General features: G+C 39.6%; 1 protein-coding gene across 2 annotated transcripts; it reads left to right on the forward strand.

The window, feature by feature from the left end:
* The first annotated feature begins 42 nt into the window (after positions 1–42).
* LOC121181861 (growth arrest-specific protein 2) lies at positions 43–18,209 on the forward strand. 2 transcript variants are annotated; one of them, XM_041038055.1, is made up of 8 exons: positions 43–202; positions 4,276–4,437; positions 7,163–7,293; positions 10,655–10,799; positions 12,096–12,159; positions 12,311–12,521; positions 12,612–12,719; positions 16,572–18,209. In XM_041038055.1, the coding sequence occupies exons 2-8, from the start codon at positions 4,293–4,295 to the stop codon at positions 16,779–16,781; spliced, it is 1,014 nt and encodes a 337-aa protein (XP_040893989.1). In that variant the 5' UTR covers positions 43–202; positions 4,276–4,292; the 3' UTR covers positions 16,782–18,209. The 2 variants fall into 2 exon arrangements, with proteins under 2 accessions (XP_040893989.1, XP_040893990.1); XM_041038056.1 differs by having other exon boundaries at positions 10,658–10,799.
* Positions 18,210–18,235: the final 26 nt, after the last annotated feature.

An 18,235-nucleotide genomic window follows, 5' to 3' on the forward strand; every position in this document is an offset into this window, starting at 1 on the left:
GTGTGTGTGTGTTTGTGTGTGTGTGCGGTCAGATCCTTGTGCAAATGCGCAGTGAGAAAGACCTCCCTGGTCCACATTGGTTCAGTGTTTTGGAACCTAACCTGTTAGTCGTTGCACCGCTGTGAAAAGCATGAAAAGCTGGATCCTGCGGTTCAGAGGACGAGTGAGAGGAAGGTGCGCACCGACGAGCTGAACCCTCAGGGTGAGCACAGATACCAAGCTTTTTGTGGACTCATGCAAGACACTTTCGCTGCTTTCTTACTGCTAAATGAAAGCCAGACTTTGTAATGTCCTTATGTACGTTCTGTTTTAGGTTTGGGGGTGTAAGTTGTACTTTGTAGCCCTTAGCTCTTCTTACCAGATTGGTGTTCAGAATAATGTCATCTTCTGAATCTTGTTTAAAAGTTGGGGCTCAGGGAATTCTTACTTCTTGACAGTTATCAGAAAGCTGCTCTGAAATGAATTCAGGACATCTTTAATTACCTAGACTGACATATTTTCTTCATTTGCAGCTTTCAGTCATTTCATTGGTTTTAATTAGAGTGTGTTCAGCTGGATTTCAGTCATAACTCAACAGGCATCCTCCCTTGATCCAGTTTCCAGAGTGGTGAAATGTCTGTTGTGGCTGTTTTTATTTGTGACAGTTGTAAAGGAGGAGACAGCTTTAAAACCTTATTGCAGTTGTAAATTAAATGTCCTGCTGAGTCATTTAAGAGCCCAATGCAACACAGTCCAAAACTAAGTTAAGGCGCTAAATTCAGGCACAGCAACACAATATGTGTATATCACATAAATACGTCTGTATATCTCACTGTGTTCTTGACATATTGTGTGTATGAAATGCTGTTTGTTGATGGTTGAATTGTTTACCACACAGGGGTCTTTAATTGACAGCTTGAGATAGCCTATTAGATCTCTGAAGTATCACATCTGAGGATTTATGACACTACATGTGGGGGCACTAATAAACACAAGAACAAGGTTATTGGAATGTGTGATTTGATATTGTGGATATATAAACAAGCTTTGCGCTGTAGGCTTATTGGAGGTTTTGAATATTCTGCTTTTGTTGACATTTTCTGCTTGAGACATTGTACAGCTGCTCACACAATCTGATACCTGAGTGCAACACTCACTCACAACACACACACACACACAGTACTTATCTGCAGTAGAAACATGCTGAGTTGCCCTGTTTGAATGGACAAATCAGCCTCCTGACCAGTTTACTGTTGTAGAGGAGAAAGGCATGAAGGGCAGCGAGGGTTAGGAGGACAGAGCCACTCTTGTTTTTTCTAATTGATGTGCTTCAGCAGTTAAAGTTCCCATCCATATGCCTGTCCTAGAGCGATCTGCAGCCAACTGTGGCATGTTATGATGGCTTTACTGTAAGTCATGAACCCTCTTGGACTGCAAAAATGTATATTTGGATATCTCTGTATATGTGAATATCTTTCAGCTATAAATTTTGTCTGTTTCTGATTGTAATCCTGACTCTAAAGTCAGATTCTGAACCTAATTCTGAAAATAACACCAATAGAATCAGAGTCAGAAATACTTTATTGCCAGGTATGTTACACATACAAGGAATTTGGCATAGTGTTGTTGGTGCAAACAGAAAACTTGGACTGACAAGTCCCATAACACACACAGTGAAACATATTAAATAAAAAGATGTTCAATAGATGGAGTAGCAAGTTCAGCAGATGGTGGATGCAGCATAAAGCTTAGCAGAGTGGTGGTGCTGGCTGTGTTTTTGGCCTGAAGTTGAAGAGGTCAGGCTACAGTGTGGTGAGAGGAACCAGGTATGTTTAATAACAGCTGGTTGTTTGTGTAAGGACTCTTTCCTGGGAAAATGAAGGGGAAATCCAGGAGGATGATTATTCACGGTCCTGTTCAGAAGAATACAACTGAACTAAGACTGACATTTACATCAAGATCAAGGACCACATCCCTAAATTTGAGTTAGCTCTGCAGAAAGTAGTTTGTACAATATGAGTTTTCACCAAGTAAAAGTGTTTTGTTATCTTGACCATTAACAGACAATGCATTTTTCTGCTGATGCAAAGTTTTTAAATTGTATGTTTAGCTTAAGAAGTAGGAGAATTTTTTCAACCCATAAAAGAGTACTTCAGTTGGTTGGCTTCAGACATGGTTTTCATTAGACAGTGATGACATTTTAAAGAAAGAAAATATTAGAGACAATGAGTTAAAAACATTTAAGATACAATCTTCATTAGGCTAGGTAGAAAAATAGAAGTATTTTGCAATGTTGCCCATTGACAGATATGTCAAATACCCATGTTTTTATTTACATATAATGAATGGGATTATATGAATGAGTCTACTTGAGACATGAGAATTTGTCCCAGTGCCCTTGTTCTGTCTGTCAGCCTGGACATGGGAATGTAGCACCTGTGTGTGAGTGCTGAGCTCCAGAGTTTGGTGTGTGTGTACGCAACTAGGAGCTCTTGTCTTCAGGAAGATAAGACAACCTTGTTCGGACATCAAGGTCATGATGTCCAGTGTTGCACTACTGTGTGATTTGGTTACAGCCAACTGTAGCGGGACCTTGAAATGTTACACAGCTTTAAAGGTCAGATTCCTCACATTGTGTTACACTCACTCCCTCTGCATTCAAAGGAAATTTTCAGCCATCACTCTATGAACTAACTCTACACGGCAGCTTTGCTTACTTGTTTGAATAAGCTCGTCTTGTAATTTGCATCAAATATCCTGTTGCTATTTGGCTTCCATGGGGAATGTAAGATATTTTTGCTTGTATCCAGGCTGGAGGCAACACTGTTTAAGTGCAACAACTAAATTTCATTGCCACTTTCTGTTTCTTTAATGTGGCCTGAATATGGAATGTAGCAAAAAATATACATGAGGCATGGATACACGAGAACATAACAACATAAGTCATATCATTTGTCTGTCATCTATGTTATTATATTATCTGAAACGAGAGGAAAATTAAGGTTGCAGCTTGGTACATTATTAACCGCATTTTAAAAAATCTAGTTCCATGATTAGTGTGTAAGCCTTGAGTGTAAGAAAAAAAAAAAAGTCCTCAGCACCTTTGTGATGCCACCATCTCTAAGCCTTGATGTTGTCCTCTCTCTCTGCATCACATGGTCTTTCTATATCAGAGCTTACACAGCATCTACATTTTTAAACTGTGAACTTTAACTGTTGAGCTGTTGATGTGTGTTGTTACTCTGCACAGGTCTTACATACGGTGCCCGGTTGTTTTGTCAGTTACTCCCTCGTCTCAGCAGCACATCCATTAGTGGAGTGACGCTGGGCTGAAATGTGAAAGATTTTCACTTCGAAGTGAACACTTGGCGTCCTGTAACATGGTATTGGAAAAGGCTTTGAGAAATGTCTCATTTACTCAAGGACTTCACTTTACAGGCAGTAAGAAGCTGTAAGGCCTTAATGTAAGGCCTGCTGCAGTGTTGACTGTGTTGGATTGATTTAGACTGTATGATGGTCTGTATCATAGATGGCAGATTAATCTGAAGGAGCTCTTTGTTTGTGTCTGGTGTTTGTTGAATAAGAGTCTTGCTGTATAAGTCTGGCTAGAATAAAAGGCTTCCCTTGTCTAATGTAGAGGCAGACAGGAACTGTGCTGTCAGAGTCCATGAGAACATCTCATGTCATCAGGTGGACTGTAAACCACACCAGGATTTGGCCGAGAGGACAAAAGCACTCAGATCTCTCTTTTCTTATATTCATTTGATCCTCCTGTACTCCCTTTAGGAATAACAGGCCTGAATATCAACTGTTATTGAAGAATATAGTCATGTAGATTTGGATAGATAGATTTAGATCATTAATTAGAATAGAAGTCTGTTTTAGAGTATTATGAGTCCTTCTCTCAAAATCGTACTTAATAGAAAGCAAAACACTTTTATTAGCTACATGTCTTTAAAGTATTAAAAGTAAAAGGTAGTGAAATGGCCAATATCAGTGCTGTTTCCACATATACATGTCAGTACTTACATACTGCAATATAAAAAGAAGTGGACTCAGGGTTGTCAACCCCTGTATTAAGTAAGTCAAACCAACAAACAACACAATCTGGCCCAAATAACTCCATGGAGTTGAATCACCACTTCAGTGGCATAGTCACTGTATACTGTTATATCAATATATCTCTTCTTGCACAAAGACATCTCTGCAGTTTCTTTCAGCTCACATTGAAGGTTTAAACTGTGCCACTGTCTCAGCAGACTCTGTGTGTCTTGTCTTCCTCCTCTCCTTCCTCAGGCTATCAATAGGGAACCATGTGCAGCTCCCTGAGCCCCAAACAGCCCAGCGGCCCTGGCCTCACAGACATGCAGCAGTACCATCAGTGGCTGGCCAGTCGGCATGAAGCTAGCCTTCTGCCCATGAAGGAGGACCTGGCCCTGTGGCTCACTAACATTCTCGGTAAGCAGCACTGTAGCATGTGAAACCAGTCTTATTTTATTTCTGTGGATAGGTCAGCATCAGGGTTATGTGACATTTTTTTCTAGGCATAGACCCATGAGTAATAAATAGCTGTGTAACACAGCCAAAATAGGTCTAAATCTTGTTGAAATCTTAACTTTAATCTGTATTTGTCATACAGACATACACAATCAAGTGGATTTGAAGAAATTCATAAATTCTTATACAAATCAAATAACTGTAGTTCACATTTTTGCATTATAATTCCTTACGGCAGCAAAAATTGCAATAAATTATTCATTTTGCTGGTGTTGTAGCTGATTTATTCAAAATACTGTCTTAGAAATAGCTTGGCTTTGAAAGATCCTGCAAATTTCCTTATCTTTAACAGTAAGGGAACTGGTATTGCTGATGTAAACACCTCTGCAGGGGACTGGAATCAATCTGAGCCTTATTACAAATTATTTTTAAAGCACCAGAAATGTGTGAACCTGTTTCCATGTTCAGACACTGTTCCAAAGATCTACCTTAATTGAATAATGGGGATCATTAACAGTTCTTGAATAATGCAGAGCCGGTGGTGGAAAATAAGCAGTGGAGGGAGCATCAGCAGAAGCTTTGTGCAAGGTTTCTATTCCATAATAAATCATCCTGTGTGGTGTATTTCGGCAGCAGTGCAGTAACAAAACAAATGCACGAAGCAGTCTGTGGATCTGACCTGAATTTAGTGACTCCAGTTTAACACAAACCAACTCCGAGGCATGTATGAAGGAAGCTGTGTTTGAGGTTAACACAAAATAGATTTAGTGTGGACTTATTTCCATATCTCTCTAAAAAAAAAAAGTGGTTCTCAACCTGTGGGTCAGGAGCCCCATAAAGGGCCACAAGATGAGTCTAATATATCATGAGATTATCTCCAGATTAGTGGACAAGAAAAAAACATTCTGCTACACAAAATTGTGTTAATTTTTCCGACTTTTCTCTAGTTTTTTTTTTTTTAGGTTGATAATGAGCCTTCAAGTTCACTATACAGTGTAGTTTTACCTCTTCAAGTACATAATATGATTGAATTGAAACAGTCTTTGAAGGGAAAATCACTCTGTGACTGAACCACTTGCAACTAATACGCATGCACTCCACAATAAGAGGTAACAAGTAGACAATGCTTCATATTAGGGATTAACAAAAAAGTTCACAACACAAAAATGGTTGGGAACCACTGCTCTAAAAGATGCTGATTGGCAGGTTTAACTGTGGCACCACCGACCTACCAGTGTCGAACACAAAAATGTTTTTGTTAGCAAAACACAAATTGTTAGAATTCCTCCAGCAGAGTGGGTTAGAATGTAAGAATTAAGCAATTGTTCCCTGAATTTCCAAGAGGTAAACATTGTGTAAACCAATGTTTTGTCAGCATTTTAATTTGTTAAAGACCATATAGATTTTACAAGGAGAGGCAGTCTACTACCTCATTATCGAAAGCTTTTCTTTACAACTGCATTTAAAATGGTTTGAAATTGTTCACCTAATGACTGGGAGCCACTGGACATCCTGCAGACTTTATACAGTCCAAAAGGCATTGATCTAACCGACTCAAAGCCAGTTCCTGAAACTCATACCTACAACTTAAAACAACTTCAGTATCTTCCCTGTTATCTCTGGCCGTCTGCATGTTTGCACTGGAACCGGATGAGCTAGAAACCTGCAATCCACTACAGAGAGGGATCAAGGATATAAAGGCTTCAGAAGCACAAGCATTCATGTGTTACCAGTAAATACACAGTATTGAACCAGTTTGTTGGTTTAAGCCAAGTTGTGTATGTTCAGTACCTTTAAATTCAAAGGAAAGAGGTGCTGATGTGCTGAGCGGGGGTTTATAGTTTCAGGTAGGACGAGTGGCGTGGTATAAGGATGAGTCCACTGATTGAGTGGGAGGTGGATGCTTGGTTATACTGATGAGTCATATTGTTGTTGAGAAGGGAGGTTGGAGGAACTGAGCAATTTATAGGACTGAGTATATGAGTTTAAATATTTCCCTGAGAGCCCTCTGGAATATATTTTTCTCAAACAGTGAGGGGCGAGGGAGAGTATGAGCATATAAGACGGGAGCTCGCTGAGTATTTCTCAAGATTTCAATCTCTCTTTTCTGGGCTCAATTACAACATTTGGAACTCATTAAACGCTGAACCCCCAGACCCCTCCTCCTATAAGAAACAGAAAAGGGATAAAAAAAAAAAAATCTCTCCAGTTTCTTTCCACAGACACCCCCCTGCCACCACCTCCTATTTCACAATGATCTAACTAAGAAGGAATGGTCCTCTGGAAGTCAGTCAACTGGACACCACATGTTGATCACCAATCTATCTCTGCGACTGTGCAGGATATTGAAGCATTCGTGTGTACAATCAGATGCTACCTTTTCATATGTAGCTGTCATCGCCACCCCATGGTATTTTCCTGGAAAATCCCCTCATATTCCCCCAAATCATGTTGTAAAATTTGAGCATTTGGCTTCTGCGGTGCTGCCTAAATCTGACAGTCCAAACCAAGCTCAATCAGCCAAGTGGTTTCTGAGAGTCAACAACACTGCATCAGGTTCAGCTTCAATTGGGAATGGACTGGAGATTAGATTTTATTTCCTTATACAGTATATATTTTTAAATGAGCACTTTTATGGTGAATTTATGGTGCTGGACTCTGCTTTCTTTATGTGTCCCCTGGTCAGGTCTGGAAATCACCGCCGAGAGCTTCATGGATCGCTTAGACAATGGTTTCCTGTTGTGCCAGCTGGCTGAGACACTACAGGAGAAGTTCAGGCAAAGTAATGGAGACCTGCCTGCCCTTGGCAACAGCAAGGTATAGAGAAACCTGAGGATTACAGTAGTTTGGCATAATAACAGATACAGTGAAAATACTAATCGGGAAGCCAAATCATGGCTGAAAGTGTTCCTAAACTAACTTTCAGCCTGAATGATTTGACAGAAAATTGTTTCTGAGAGGGGAAACATCAGTCAGGCAGTATTGAAAGATTGGATTAGACTGACAGACACTCAGTTTAGTCTCAGCTATTTTAACAACTCTCCTGCTTGTTTATAAAAATGTGAAATCCAGACACACTAAGTAATGGTGAATTAATGAATAGTGAGCTAGTGGAATAGATATCCTGTGTTTTTGTATAATTTATTGGGAATAGACGGCTTAAAGGCAAAAGTATTGAAGATTTATTGACTATCACTGAGACAGAAATCAGCTCTACCCTAGGTTTCCCTCAGCATGATCAATAAAACCCATTCTCATCTCAAAGAAAGGTCAATATTATAACCTCTGCATGGTATGGAAACTCATTCTCATTCTACCTATATGATGGAAAAAAAAGGTCCTGTACGTTTTTATAATAAGAAAAATAATGACTTAGTTCTACAAAGCCATTATTTAGTTTGTCATTATTTCGAGAAAGTTTCTCATGGCTTACAAGATCTTTTTTTCATCATATTGGCAGAAATGGGCTTCCATAGATTGGTAGTACTTGACAGTGAAAGCTTAAACAATGAAAAATGATAAATAGCATTTATTTTCCACCCTGTGTCTCACATCTTAGCTGTTGATTGGTTTTGTCAGCTCAGCAGCGACCATGAATCCCTACTTTTTGTATTACTTAAATACCAACAGAATTTCAGAAAGCTGTGTTCTGAGGTGGGAGGGGGGATGGGGGGCCGGCAGCCTTCAGCAGGGCAAGAAAAGAAAAAATAAGGCTGGCAAGGACACATTAACTGATGGGGCCCCACATCCCCTGTGAGAATTGGCAGAACAACGTTAAATGTTGATTTCTTTTGAGCCTTGAGTGAGGGTTTATTGAATTGAAAAGATTAAAGGATAACTTTATAAGTGGTTATTTGTAATTTAACCCAAGCAATCAGCGCAAATGTAGGTTTTACTGGGTCAGTGCTCAAGAAAACAAACAATTAGTGTGCAAATCCTTACACTGTATCAGCCTCAGTGAAGGACACTGAAGGACAATTTTGCAGTGTACAGCATATTGCTGACCAATAAAAGGAATAGAATGAAAACAGTTTTAAATATATTTGTACTTGTGTAAATGTTTCAAGTCAACAGACAGAGCCAATTAAGAGCATTTGTAATGTTGAACTTTGTAAAACTTTTTTTTTAGAGCTTGGTAGGCTTCAGGACTGAAATTTGGCTTAATGAGAGTTTAAAAATAAAAAGAAAATTGTTGTTGATTAGAATGAAAAGTCATCATCTCATAGACATGAACATCTGTTGTATTTTCTTCAACATCTGCAGCTATAGATACCAACTTACTTACACACTGAGCTGATGTCTGGTGCTCAGTGTATGTTTGATTAGATCATATTTCTGCTCAGATGGGGGAAAAGAAGCAAAAGACTCTTTTGTTGGCTCTTTAGTGAGAGTTGTTGATGTTTGCACTGAGGCATTACTGCGCTGATGACGGCGGGTCTCCTGATCTCAGTGTGAGTGTAGCAGCACAGATGTGAGGAAATACTTGAGGTCAGTGACCGTGGGACGACAGAGGAGCTACTGAAATAGAGGAGCCTGTTGATCGTGGAGACAGCAGAGGAGTCCTGAGACAGATACTGTTGGAAGCTTAGGCTTTAAAATCAGTCAAAGCTGTGTTATGATGTTTTATAGTGAGTGTGATTTATTGCTGTTTGTCCATGTTATAGCTTTATACAACTCACATTAAGTACTTTCACTTTAATGAGCTATGAAAGATTAATAATGTTCTTCATGCCTGATACACTGGACCTCGTCTAATGACATGTCAGGTTTATAATTTATGTCAAATAACGGTTATTGGCTTATCATGGCCCTTGTTGTAGTTATTTTCTGTTACATTTTACTACTTTAAAGAGAACTTCCATCTGTGTTCAAGTCCCTATTATAAGTTGATGTGGTGTGTGGTGTGGGACTAAGTGATTCCAGTAGAGAGAAGCAATAAATCACACTTTGTAGACGCTGTCTCTCGCACATCTCCCCACATGTTTAAATCAATCGATATCAACTACAGATGAATGAAGATAATATTTCTTTCTTGTCATGTTACTGCCATGTGCCAAGGTCAATACAACTGTCTCATTAACTGTGAAAATTTATTGCCATACTAGTGAAATTTAAAGTATTATTACGCTTATTTGCTTTCGGGTAGACAGAGAGATTCACACCACCCTCAAATCTGTCTGTTAAATGTAAAGTTACAGCTAGCTGGCTAGCTTAGCACAGGGACTGGAAACATGGTAAAAGCTAGTCTGGCTCTGTCCGATGGTTAGAAAATGCACCTCATATTGTCAAATGTTGGACTATTCCTTTAAAGTGTGCATGTAAAGCTGTGAAGGTAGAGGTGTTGAGAATGTGCTGCAGGTTTATAATCATCCTAAGTGAAAGAAAATTATGTGATTTTCAAGCAAAGTGCTTCCTTATCCTTATTATTAGTTTCCAACAATTTAAATGTAATGTCTTTCAAAAGTTCTGTACCTTCTGTGTAATTATTGGACATGTAATGTATAATATTTCAGCGAGGTACCCCAGAAATAATAACACACGTCTGTCTGATTGTTAGATCAAACGACACTGCCAATGTGGTCGAGATTATTTCTCCAGGAATGCGAAGTAATTCAACAACAGAAAGGATCCCAGAAAAAGTCAAAAGGAGAGCCTGGAAAGAAAAGAAAAATACCCACAAAAGCCTGCATATTTCCAGCATGAGCTCATTGCACCTTTCTCATTGCACAGACGCACATATCCTGTATAAAACCACAGGAAGGCGCATAAATCTCTTCGAACAGACCGTGTGGGGGCTGAGACTCATATGCAGGTCATTTGATCCCAAATCATAGAAGGCCTGGTAAAGTAGCCCCAGTTTTCTAACCCGACATCTCCCGTATTGATCTGTATGAAAAAAGGCCCTTGATCCCGATCTGAAACTTGAGCCTCAGCAGATGGAGAAGAAATTGGTGCAGATAAAGTGTGTGTCTCTGTGTTTTGATGGAAACTCTGGGGGTTGGGCTGGACAAGTCACCCTGTGGACCTTTGTTTTCTCTTTGTCAAACACAAAGTAAAAGCTCATGTTCAGTTCAGAGTCCAAGTGCTATTCATCAGTGAATGTTAGGGGATACCCACCATCTTAGGTTCATTTTTGAGTGGCGTACATGAGGACATCCACTAACCTCTATGTCTGTAGCAGAGTATTCCCTATCGGAGGATACCATGTCGGCAGAGTGCTCCCTCTGGTTCTTTCTTTGCACGGGACAACACAGCTAACTTCCTGGCCTGGTGTCGTGAGGTTGGAGTTGGAGAAACATGTCTGTTTGAGTCAGAGGGTTTAGGTGAGTCTGCTTTTTTTTTCTGACATAAACACCAGAATACTCAAAAATCAGAGTGTAGGACAAAACATAAACAGACTTCAGTCCTCATAGAGTTACAACACTGTCGGCCTTTGGCTGTCACTGGCACTGCCAGGGTATTGGATTTCAATCTCCTGTGAATGGCCTGATTGTGCAGGTAGTGTATCATACAGGTTGAACTGCTTCCCTCTCCTCTGTGGCTCAGAGGACTCCCATCTCCAGGCTCTACTTCAGCTCCTTTGACGTCCACGCAAAGCTCACAAGGGCAGCGGTCTGCTAGGAGCACTGTGCTGGGAGCAGCTCTACCCGACGATAAGGACATGTGGAGCTTGAATACTGTGTTCATGCACAAAATGTCTGAAGTAAAACAAAGGGAGCACAGACAGAAGGGTGTGAGTTAGTGGGAAAGTAGGCCAACACTATGCAAATGTTTTCCTCAGCTCATCGTCGGGGCATTTTGCTCTCTTCCTCATTCATGCACTCAGTATGTTATCTATGTCTCTCTAAGCTATTGCAAGGATTTTTTTTGCATGTTATGTCTCTGAAATATATTTGCAGTTAAGATATGCCTGGACTGACAGATTACAGTATGTGATCCTGTCTGTCATAGAAATACCTAAGAAATTCATACATTCTTGTAATTTCTGACTAATGGCTGGTCGACCATTGCTAAGCAATTTAAACTATTCAAATCATTTCTGAAGGCCAACATACACACACAGTAAGCTTTCAACACTGCTCCTTCACATGCAGTGGACATGCAATTTTGATATAAAATGTTGTGAAAAGCCTTTAGATAACAGTAACAGCTGACATCTATCTTCTTTTCTTTCTTTCTCTCTCTTTCTCTCTTCTTCCTTTCTTTCTCTGGATGGATTTATCAGTTCAGCAGTAGATGTAACAACACCAGGTTTGCTATCATGCAGTGGATATTCTGTCTATAATGCATGGTGTGGTGTGTCACATGTATCATACATCTTGTATCCACTCTCACTGTCTTGGTCATATTGTCAGTACTGCTAAAATAAACTCCTCAAGCTTATGTATACATCCCAAGTTTGAACAAAACATTTTTTATTTCACTTGGGATAAACAGGTTTGCAGAGAGAAACATTTGAATGCATGAAGTTCATGAGCTTGTTTGTTTTTTTGTTTTTGTTTTTTACCAGTGTTTTCCATCACACAGCCACCCATTCTCATTCAATGCCTTACAACAAATACCACTGATTCTCTCTATACTGTAATAACCCAATGCTAAAACCTTATCTCTTCCTGTAGTTCTTCACAAGCAGCCACGAGAAGTGTGCCTCTGTCTTTTAGAGTTGGGGCGGATAGCATCACGGTACGAGCTGGCTGTTTCATATTTATTTATTTATTTATTTATTTCAGTTTATCTCTGACTATTTCTCTATGTACTTCTTTGAATTATTTCAGAAATCTTTTCTTAGTTCTACACTTGTGGAATGACATTACTCTTTGTTTCCTCTGTCTAGGTACAATGTGGAGCCGCCTGGCCTTATAAAACTGGAGAAAGAGATTGAACAAGAAGAGAAAGTGCCTCTACCTCCTACATCACCTGTTTCTCCAGCTCAGCCCCTCCCTCCATCTCCTTCTTCATCTCCTTCCCCGTCTCCTTCCCCATCCCCAACTCCTCCCAAAGTGACTTCTAGCAAGAAAAGTACAGGGAAGCTGTTGGATGACGCTGTACGTCCTTGTAGTTCACCTCTGGTTTAGTTTCTCTTTTTAATAGAAGGGAAAACATCTGTAAAAAGTTTATCTCCGTGTGTGTTACAGGTAAGACATATCGCTGATGACCCCCCCTGCAGGTGTCCAAATAAATTCTGCGTAGAGAGACAGTCGCAGGGTCGATACCGTGTTGGGGAGAAGATGCTCTTTATCCGGGTGAGTATATTATATCATCACCCTATAATATGACTTCATGTTTACATGTATTCAGGGTCAGCTGTTACCAAATTACTTGCTTTCTGCAAAGTGGTGGGAAAGTATTTGAACCCTTTACATAATAAAACAAAAAAATACCACAATGGAAAAATTATTATCGTAAAAGATTGTGAAGAATGTTCTCTGTCCAAGTGTTATACTATTTATAAACACATATGCAGTATTTTATTGTTGTAGAAGTGGTAATAAGTCTGCGTACTTTATTGTTTGTTTATTTATTGGTGCAATATCAAATAGAAAATGAAATTTAAAAACAGATAATTTAGTACAGGTTAAAACACAAGGCAATTCATACAATCACAAATGATGTGCAGGTGGGACCAAAAAGCCAAGTCTTACCTTGTGGTTTCACTGAAAGAGTATCAGATATCATCATCACAACAACAACAACGATCATATTTCAGGAACAGAACAGCTACAATCATGTCATTCTTCTGCTCTCATCTGTGCAAACCAGAATTAGAAGTTAACAGTGAGGAATTTCTTAACATATTTTTAAAACCCTCTTGGGATAAGTTTACAGAATAATTGGGAGTTGAATCTATTTTGTAAAACATGTCATGGCAGGGAGTTGAAAAATGAAAAAGAATTACTCTAATTGTTTTACAGAATTAGAATAGATTGTCAAGCCAAACATATGGACACAGAACATCTTAAGTTTGAGTTCAAATTTTTACTAATCTGATTTCATCCTTTGCATTAGTTTGCAAATCAGTTCGGGGCTGATAACAATAAGGTCACACATTGCAGCGCAAACCCGTCTCCATTCACACAGCATATGGCAGTGTGTTGATACTTGGGGCTGGCTTTGGGATGAAAGTCGTCCATTGTGTCTAAAGAGCCTGCCTTTGCTCTCATTTACTGGTAATGTATTCTGGCAATGTCCATCTTCAGCCAAATATAACGTGACTCACTGGCTATAAAAGGAAAATAAAAACCACACATTTCCATATGATCTGATGACCAAGTTATTACTTGAAAAATATTTCAATAAGCTATATCATCCAGTACAGGTTGTTGTATTAAATACATCTTAGGAACACATTGAACGTATCAGCCCAGGAAATGTTACTTGACTTTGGATTGGAGGGATAAAAAGGGTATTGGAGAAAGATAAATGGAGGCCAACACAGATTAGAGAAGTAGCATTGGTCCCCCTGGGATCTTGGTTACTTGGCAACCCACAACCTGAATTCACACCTCTAAGAATGTGATTCATCCTGATGGTATGCTAAGGATGTGCAGACGTGCTAAAGAGTTTACTCTTGGATGTCCTCTGCTGTCAGCACCTTAAATTGCAGCTACTAATGTTAAATCTCAACCATTGTAACGTTTGGATGAAAACAGCTGTCTTGAAATGTTGGTAAGGACAGTGAGACTCTAATTTGTAAGATTGGAAAGTATTTCCAGCCACAGTAACATGATAAACTGTGTAAATCTGAATATTTAGCATTATTTATGCTTTTTCAATAACTGAGTGCCTGAGTCTTCATTGTGTTGCTGAGCAACCAAGGACGAATAGTGAGAAAGCCACAGTGCTGGTCCAGTGCAGTCTGTTGTACAGTGTGTAGGCTACATTGCCTCACATGTCAAGTCAGTTTTATTAATATACAGCAAAATCACCCTCATTTCAGACAAGGAAAACCCCTGACGTGACCCTAAACTCCCCCCAGAAAACCCAAACAAAAAGGGAAGAAACCCCAGGAAGAGCAAACAGAGGAGGGAGACAGACATGCAGTGGATGTTTAATTCACAGAATTAACAATAGTAAAATTATACAAACATTACATGTGTACTGCCATGTGTTACCATGTGTACAAGTCACAGTTACAGGATGTGAGATACATCATTTGATCGAGCCAAAGAAAGTGTTAAACCTCTATTTCTCTGTCTCTCAGCCAATACTCATCACGGAGAAGATTCTTTAATTAAAATTCTTCAGATGGTTTTACCCCCCACCCCCCCGGTCTCCAACAGCTGCTATTTCCACTGAAAAGTCATGAATGAATACTGTCTGACTGTCATTGACAATGTCTGTCCGCAGAGCAAGGACAACAGTGGCATGCAGTGCAAATAAGACTCTCCTTCACAATAATCTGTACAGCCTGAGAGGCTGACCTTCTCAGCTCCTGGAATAAATGAGGTGGCTGTAGCTTCAACAAGGGGGCACAATAACGTCGAAGTGTTTGAGAGAAGTGCTGTCCCAGCTCAGCCCCGGGCCTCATGCCCTTCTCTGGGCTGCTGAGGGGAGACTTGGCTCCTGCAAGGGTCTCGTCCCAGACCATCGTGATTGAAACCGCTCTGCATCACACAGGTCCATTAAATCCACAGTCACAAAGCCTGAAGGCTTGGTGCTGGTGATTGGAAGTGCTGCCTTACCACTGCTCTCTAGATTGATTCTTTTAAGAGGCTTATAAATGTTGCATGTTATGCTGCTGGAGGGCAGGAAGCCTCATATCAAGCCAGACTGAGGTGACAATCCCATGAGGTGGTTTACCCTTTTTATCAAATGATTTAGTTTGGTATTTGTCTGAATCATTCTCCTACTGATTGTGTTTTTAAAGATAAATATAGCATTATAGAGGTGTTTATGATCTGTTTATTTACTCGGATTCTGAGAAAGGCATTCGGTAAACAAGCTAGTTTTAGTAGAGGTGTAACGATGTGTTAATGAGGTAGGGGGTGATAAGGCTCCATAGTGAGGTACACATGTGCGCGGCCTCTGGGGAGTGCAAGTGTCTGAGCATCTAATATACCAGAGCCTTTTATTTCTTCTTCTCTTTATTATAATGGCTGATGTTGCCATGGTAGCCAACCTTGAGAATGTGCCCTGATGCGGCAGGTGGCATCATTTTGAAGCAAATGGTGCAGATTTAATGATGACAAAAAAATACTGCACACAAATCACTGGTTACGCAGAGCATGTAATTTTTAGCTCTGGTCCTTTTTTAATGATGAAATGGCCGTTGGGTGAATATTTCTTAGCCATGCTAGCGGTATCTCTCTTAGGATGGCAACGTCTGTCTGTCCATCACTTTGGTCTACTGGTCACTACTACTGGCTGGACTACCATAAAATTTGGTGGAGACTTGCATGGGCCGCAGATGAATTCTGCTTACTTTGATGAAGACTGACTTTTCTTCTTGCGCCACCAGCAGGGCGACATTTTTGTTTCTCATTCAAAATTTTTAACATCTATTGGATGGATTGATATCACATTTGGTACAAACATTCATGTCCCTCTCAGGATAAACTGTAATAACTTCAGTGATCCCTTAACTTTTCCTCTCATGCCATGACCAGGTCAGAATTTTAACGTGTTCAGTACGTTTGTTTATGACCAAATACCTGCAAAACTAATGATATTCTAGCCTTAGCTGTATTTTCAGTGCTAATCAGTAAATGTTTGCATGGTAACATGCTAAACTAAGATGGTGCACATGGCAGATATTATACCTGCTTAGCATTAGCATCTTAGTCTTTTTTATTATGTTAGTCCGGATATCAAACAGTGAGATGTCTCTATCAGTCTTGTGTTTGTCAGTAGCCTTCTCAACAAGGCATTAGGCTGGTGGGAGATGGAGAAAGCTTCCCTCTGGGAACATCAACCACTCCGAGGCCTCCACATCAATCAACAAGCTCTGACATCAAAGCCGTGCTTAGCTGTTCATTCACCTTCAACCCAAAGCTTCAATAAGGGAAATGACATTAGTCCTATAGGAGAAATTTAAAGCCCTCCTTTGACACACACTGACATCAGACGCGATACCATAATCCTATTTCACTCTGCAGATGCTACACAACAAGCATGTGATGGTGCGTGTTGGTGGAGGCTGGGAGACCTTTGAGAGCTACCTGCTGAAACACGACCCATGTCGCATGCTCCAAATCTCCCGGGTGGAGGGCAAGACCTCCCCTGTCAGCGGCAAGTCCCCCAACATCAAGGACCTTACCCCTGATAGCTACCTGGTGGTGGCAGCACACTACCGCAGCAAAAAGTGAAGACATGAGACTGGAAAGTTCCATTAATAAAAGGACACAGAAGGTTTACTTCTTTCTGTTGTTTCCTCCATACTTAATGGACATGGCTGTCTAACATATGCCAGTTTTTTTTTATAAATATGGTGGCTACAGACACAATAGCATTCATGGAAAGCTCACTTGTGTAATGGTGATGCTTGGTTTTGTTTTCTCCTTGCAAGAGAATGCAATCTGATGGATGTTTGTGATCAGCTGAAGCCTGGAGTCATACAAGTAGGCCTTTAATGTAGTGTTTAGTTTTACAGAACTGCAAAACTAAAGCTTTAAAAATGTGTTAATCAATATAATGAGTTAACTGGGTACAAGTGAAGCTGTACATTTTGTTTTTCAGTCTCTAATTGTATTTTAAGCAATACACAATATCACTTATAGTAGGTAGAATATTTTCAGTTTTTAGTGCACATACTCCTGTAACGCAGTCAACCAGGCCTGTGAAACCTGTCTGCATTTCGTTATGTTAAAAACAGAACTTTTCCGAATGAAGTTAAGCAAGTGGTGGAGGTTTCAGGACCTTCAGGAAGTCAGCATTCCTTGGCAACCTGGAGTGGATTCCTTGATTTGTGTGTATGTGATAGCAGACAGGAAGTAGACATTTTCCTCCAAGGTATCGTATTGTTTGTTTTTTACTTGTCTTTTAGCTGATTCTAAATGCTTTACAGTACATTCAATACATAGGTGGTTCTATTGGACTCCACATTCAAGCATCAAATTGAACTTTAACTATTGGAGGTGGAACCCTTACAATCCAAAGCAATGTAATTAACCAAATATTTACATACTCTCCTATATAGTATTTCTGTAAAAACTACCACATCTCTCCTAGAAACCAGACATTGAACTTAAAATATAATAATGTTTTCTTTATGATGTATTTCTTATTAGGCTAACATAATGACGCAATTCTTAGATTGTTTACATGTTGAATAACTATTCTATGCAATGCATTTTAAACTATTATCATTTTTAATAATTATTCATTATTAGGATAGCTCCTGTTTTATAATTTCCATTATAAGAGCATGGACAATCACCTGTACATGATGCAGTATGTAGTGAAAAAGAACCTCATTAATATAATCCAGCAGATATACTCATTTGAAGTTCTGCAGTTCTTTGATTTGTTATATGTTACTGACCTCTAGAGGCAGTGCAATCATCAAAAGGAGCAACCTTCCTAGGTTTAGATTCTTGAAATTAAGAGACATCATTCACAACTTTGTCATTCAGTGTATTCATAAATCCAGCTTCTTCCTTGGAAAGTGACTTTGGAACTGTTACGAGATCAGTGGCTATGCAATGTAACACACAGGCTAGTATGTGTGGTAACTAAGTCCAGTTTTTGTTTTTAGATGCAAAATTTCAATAAATTCTCAGAACTTGAATGTTCAAAATTTGAAATATCTGTGTTTTCATGA

The sequence above is a fragment of the Toxotes jaculatrix genome, chromosome 5, assembly GCF_017976425.1.
Source record: "Toxotes jaculatrix isolate fToxJac2 chromosome 5, fToxJac2.pri, whole genome shotgun sequence".
NCBI lineage: Eukaryota > Metazoa > Chordata > Actinopteri > Toxotidae > Toxotes > Toxotes jaculatrix.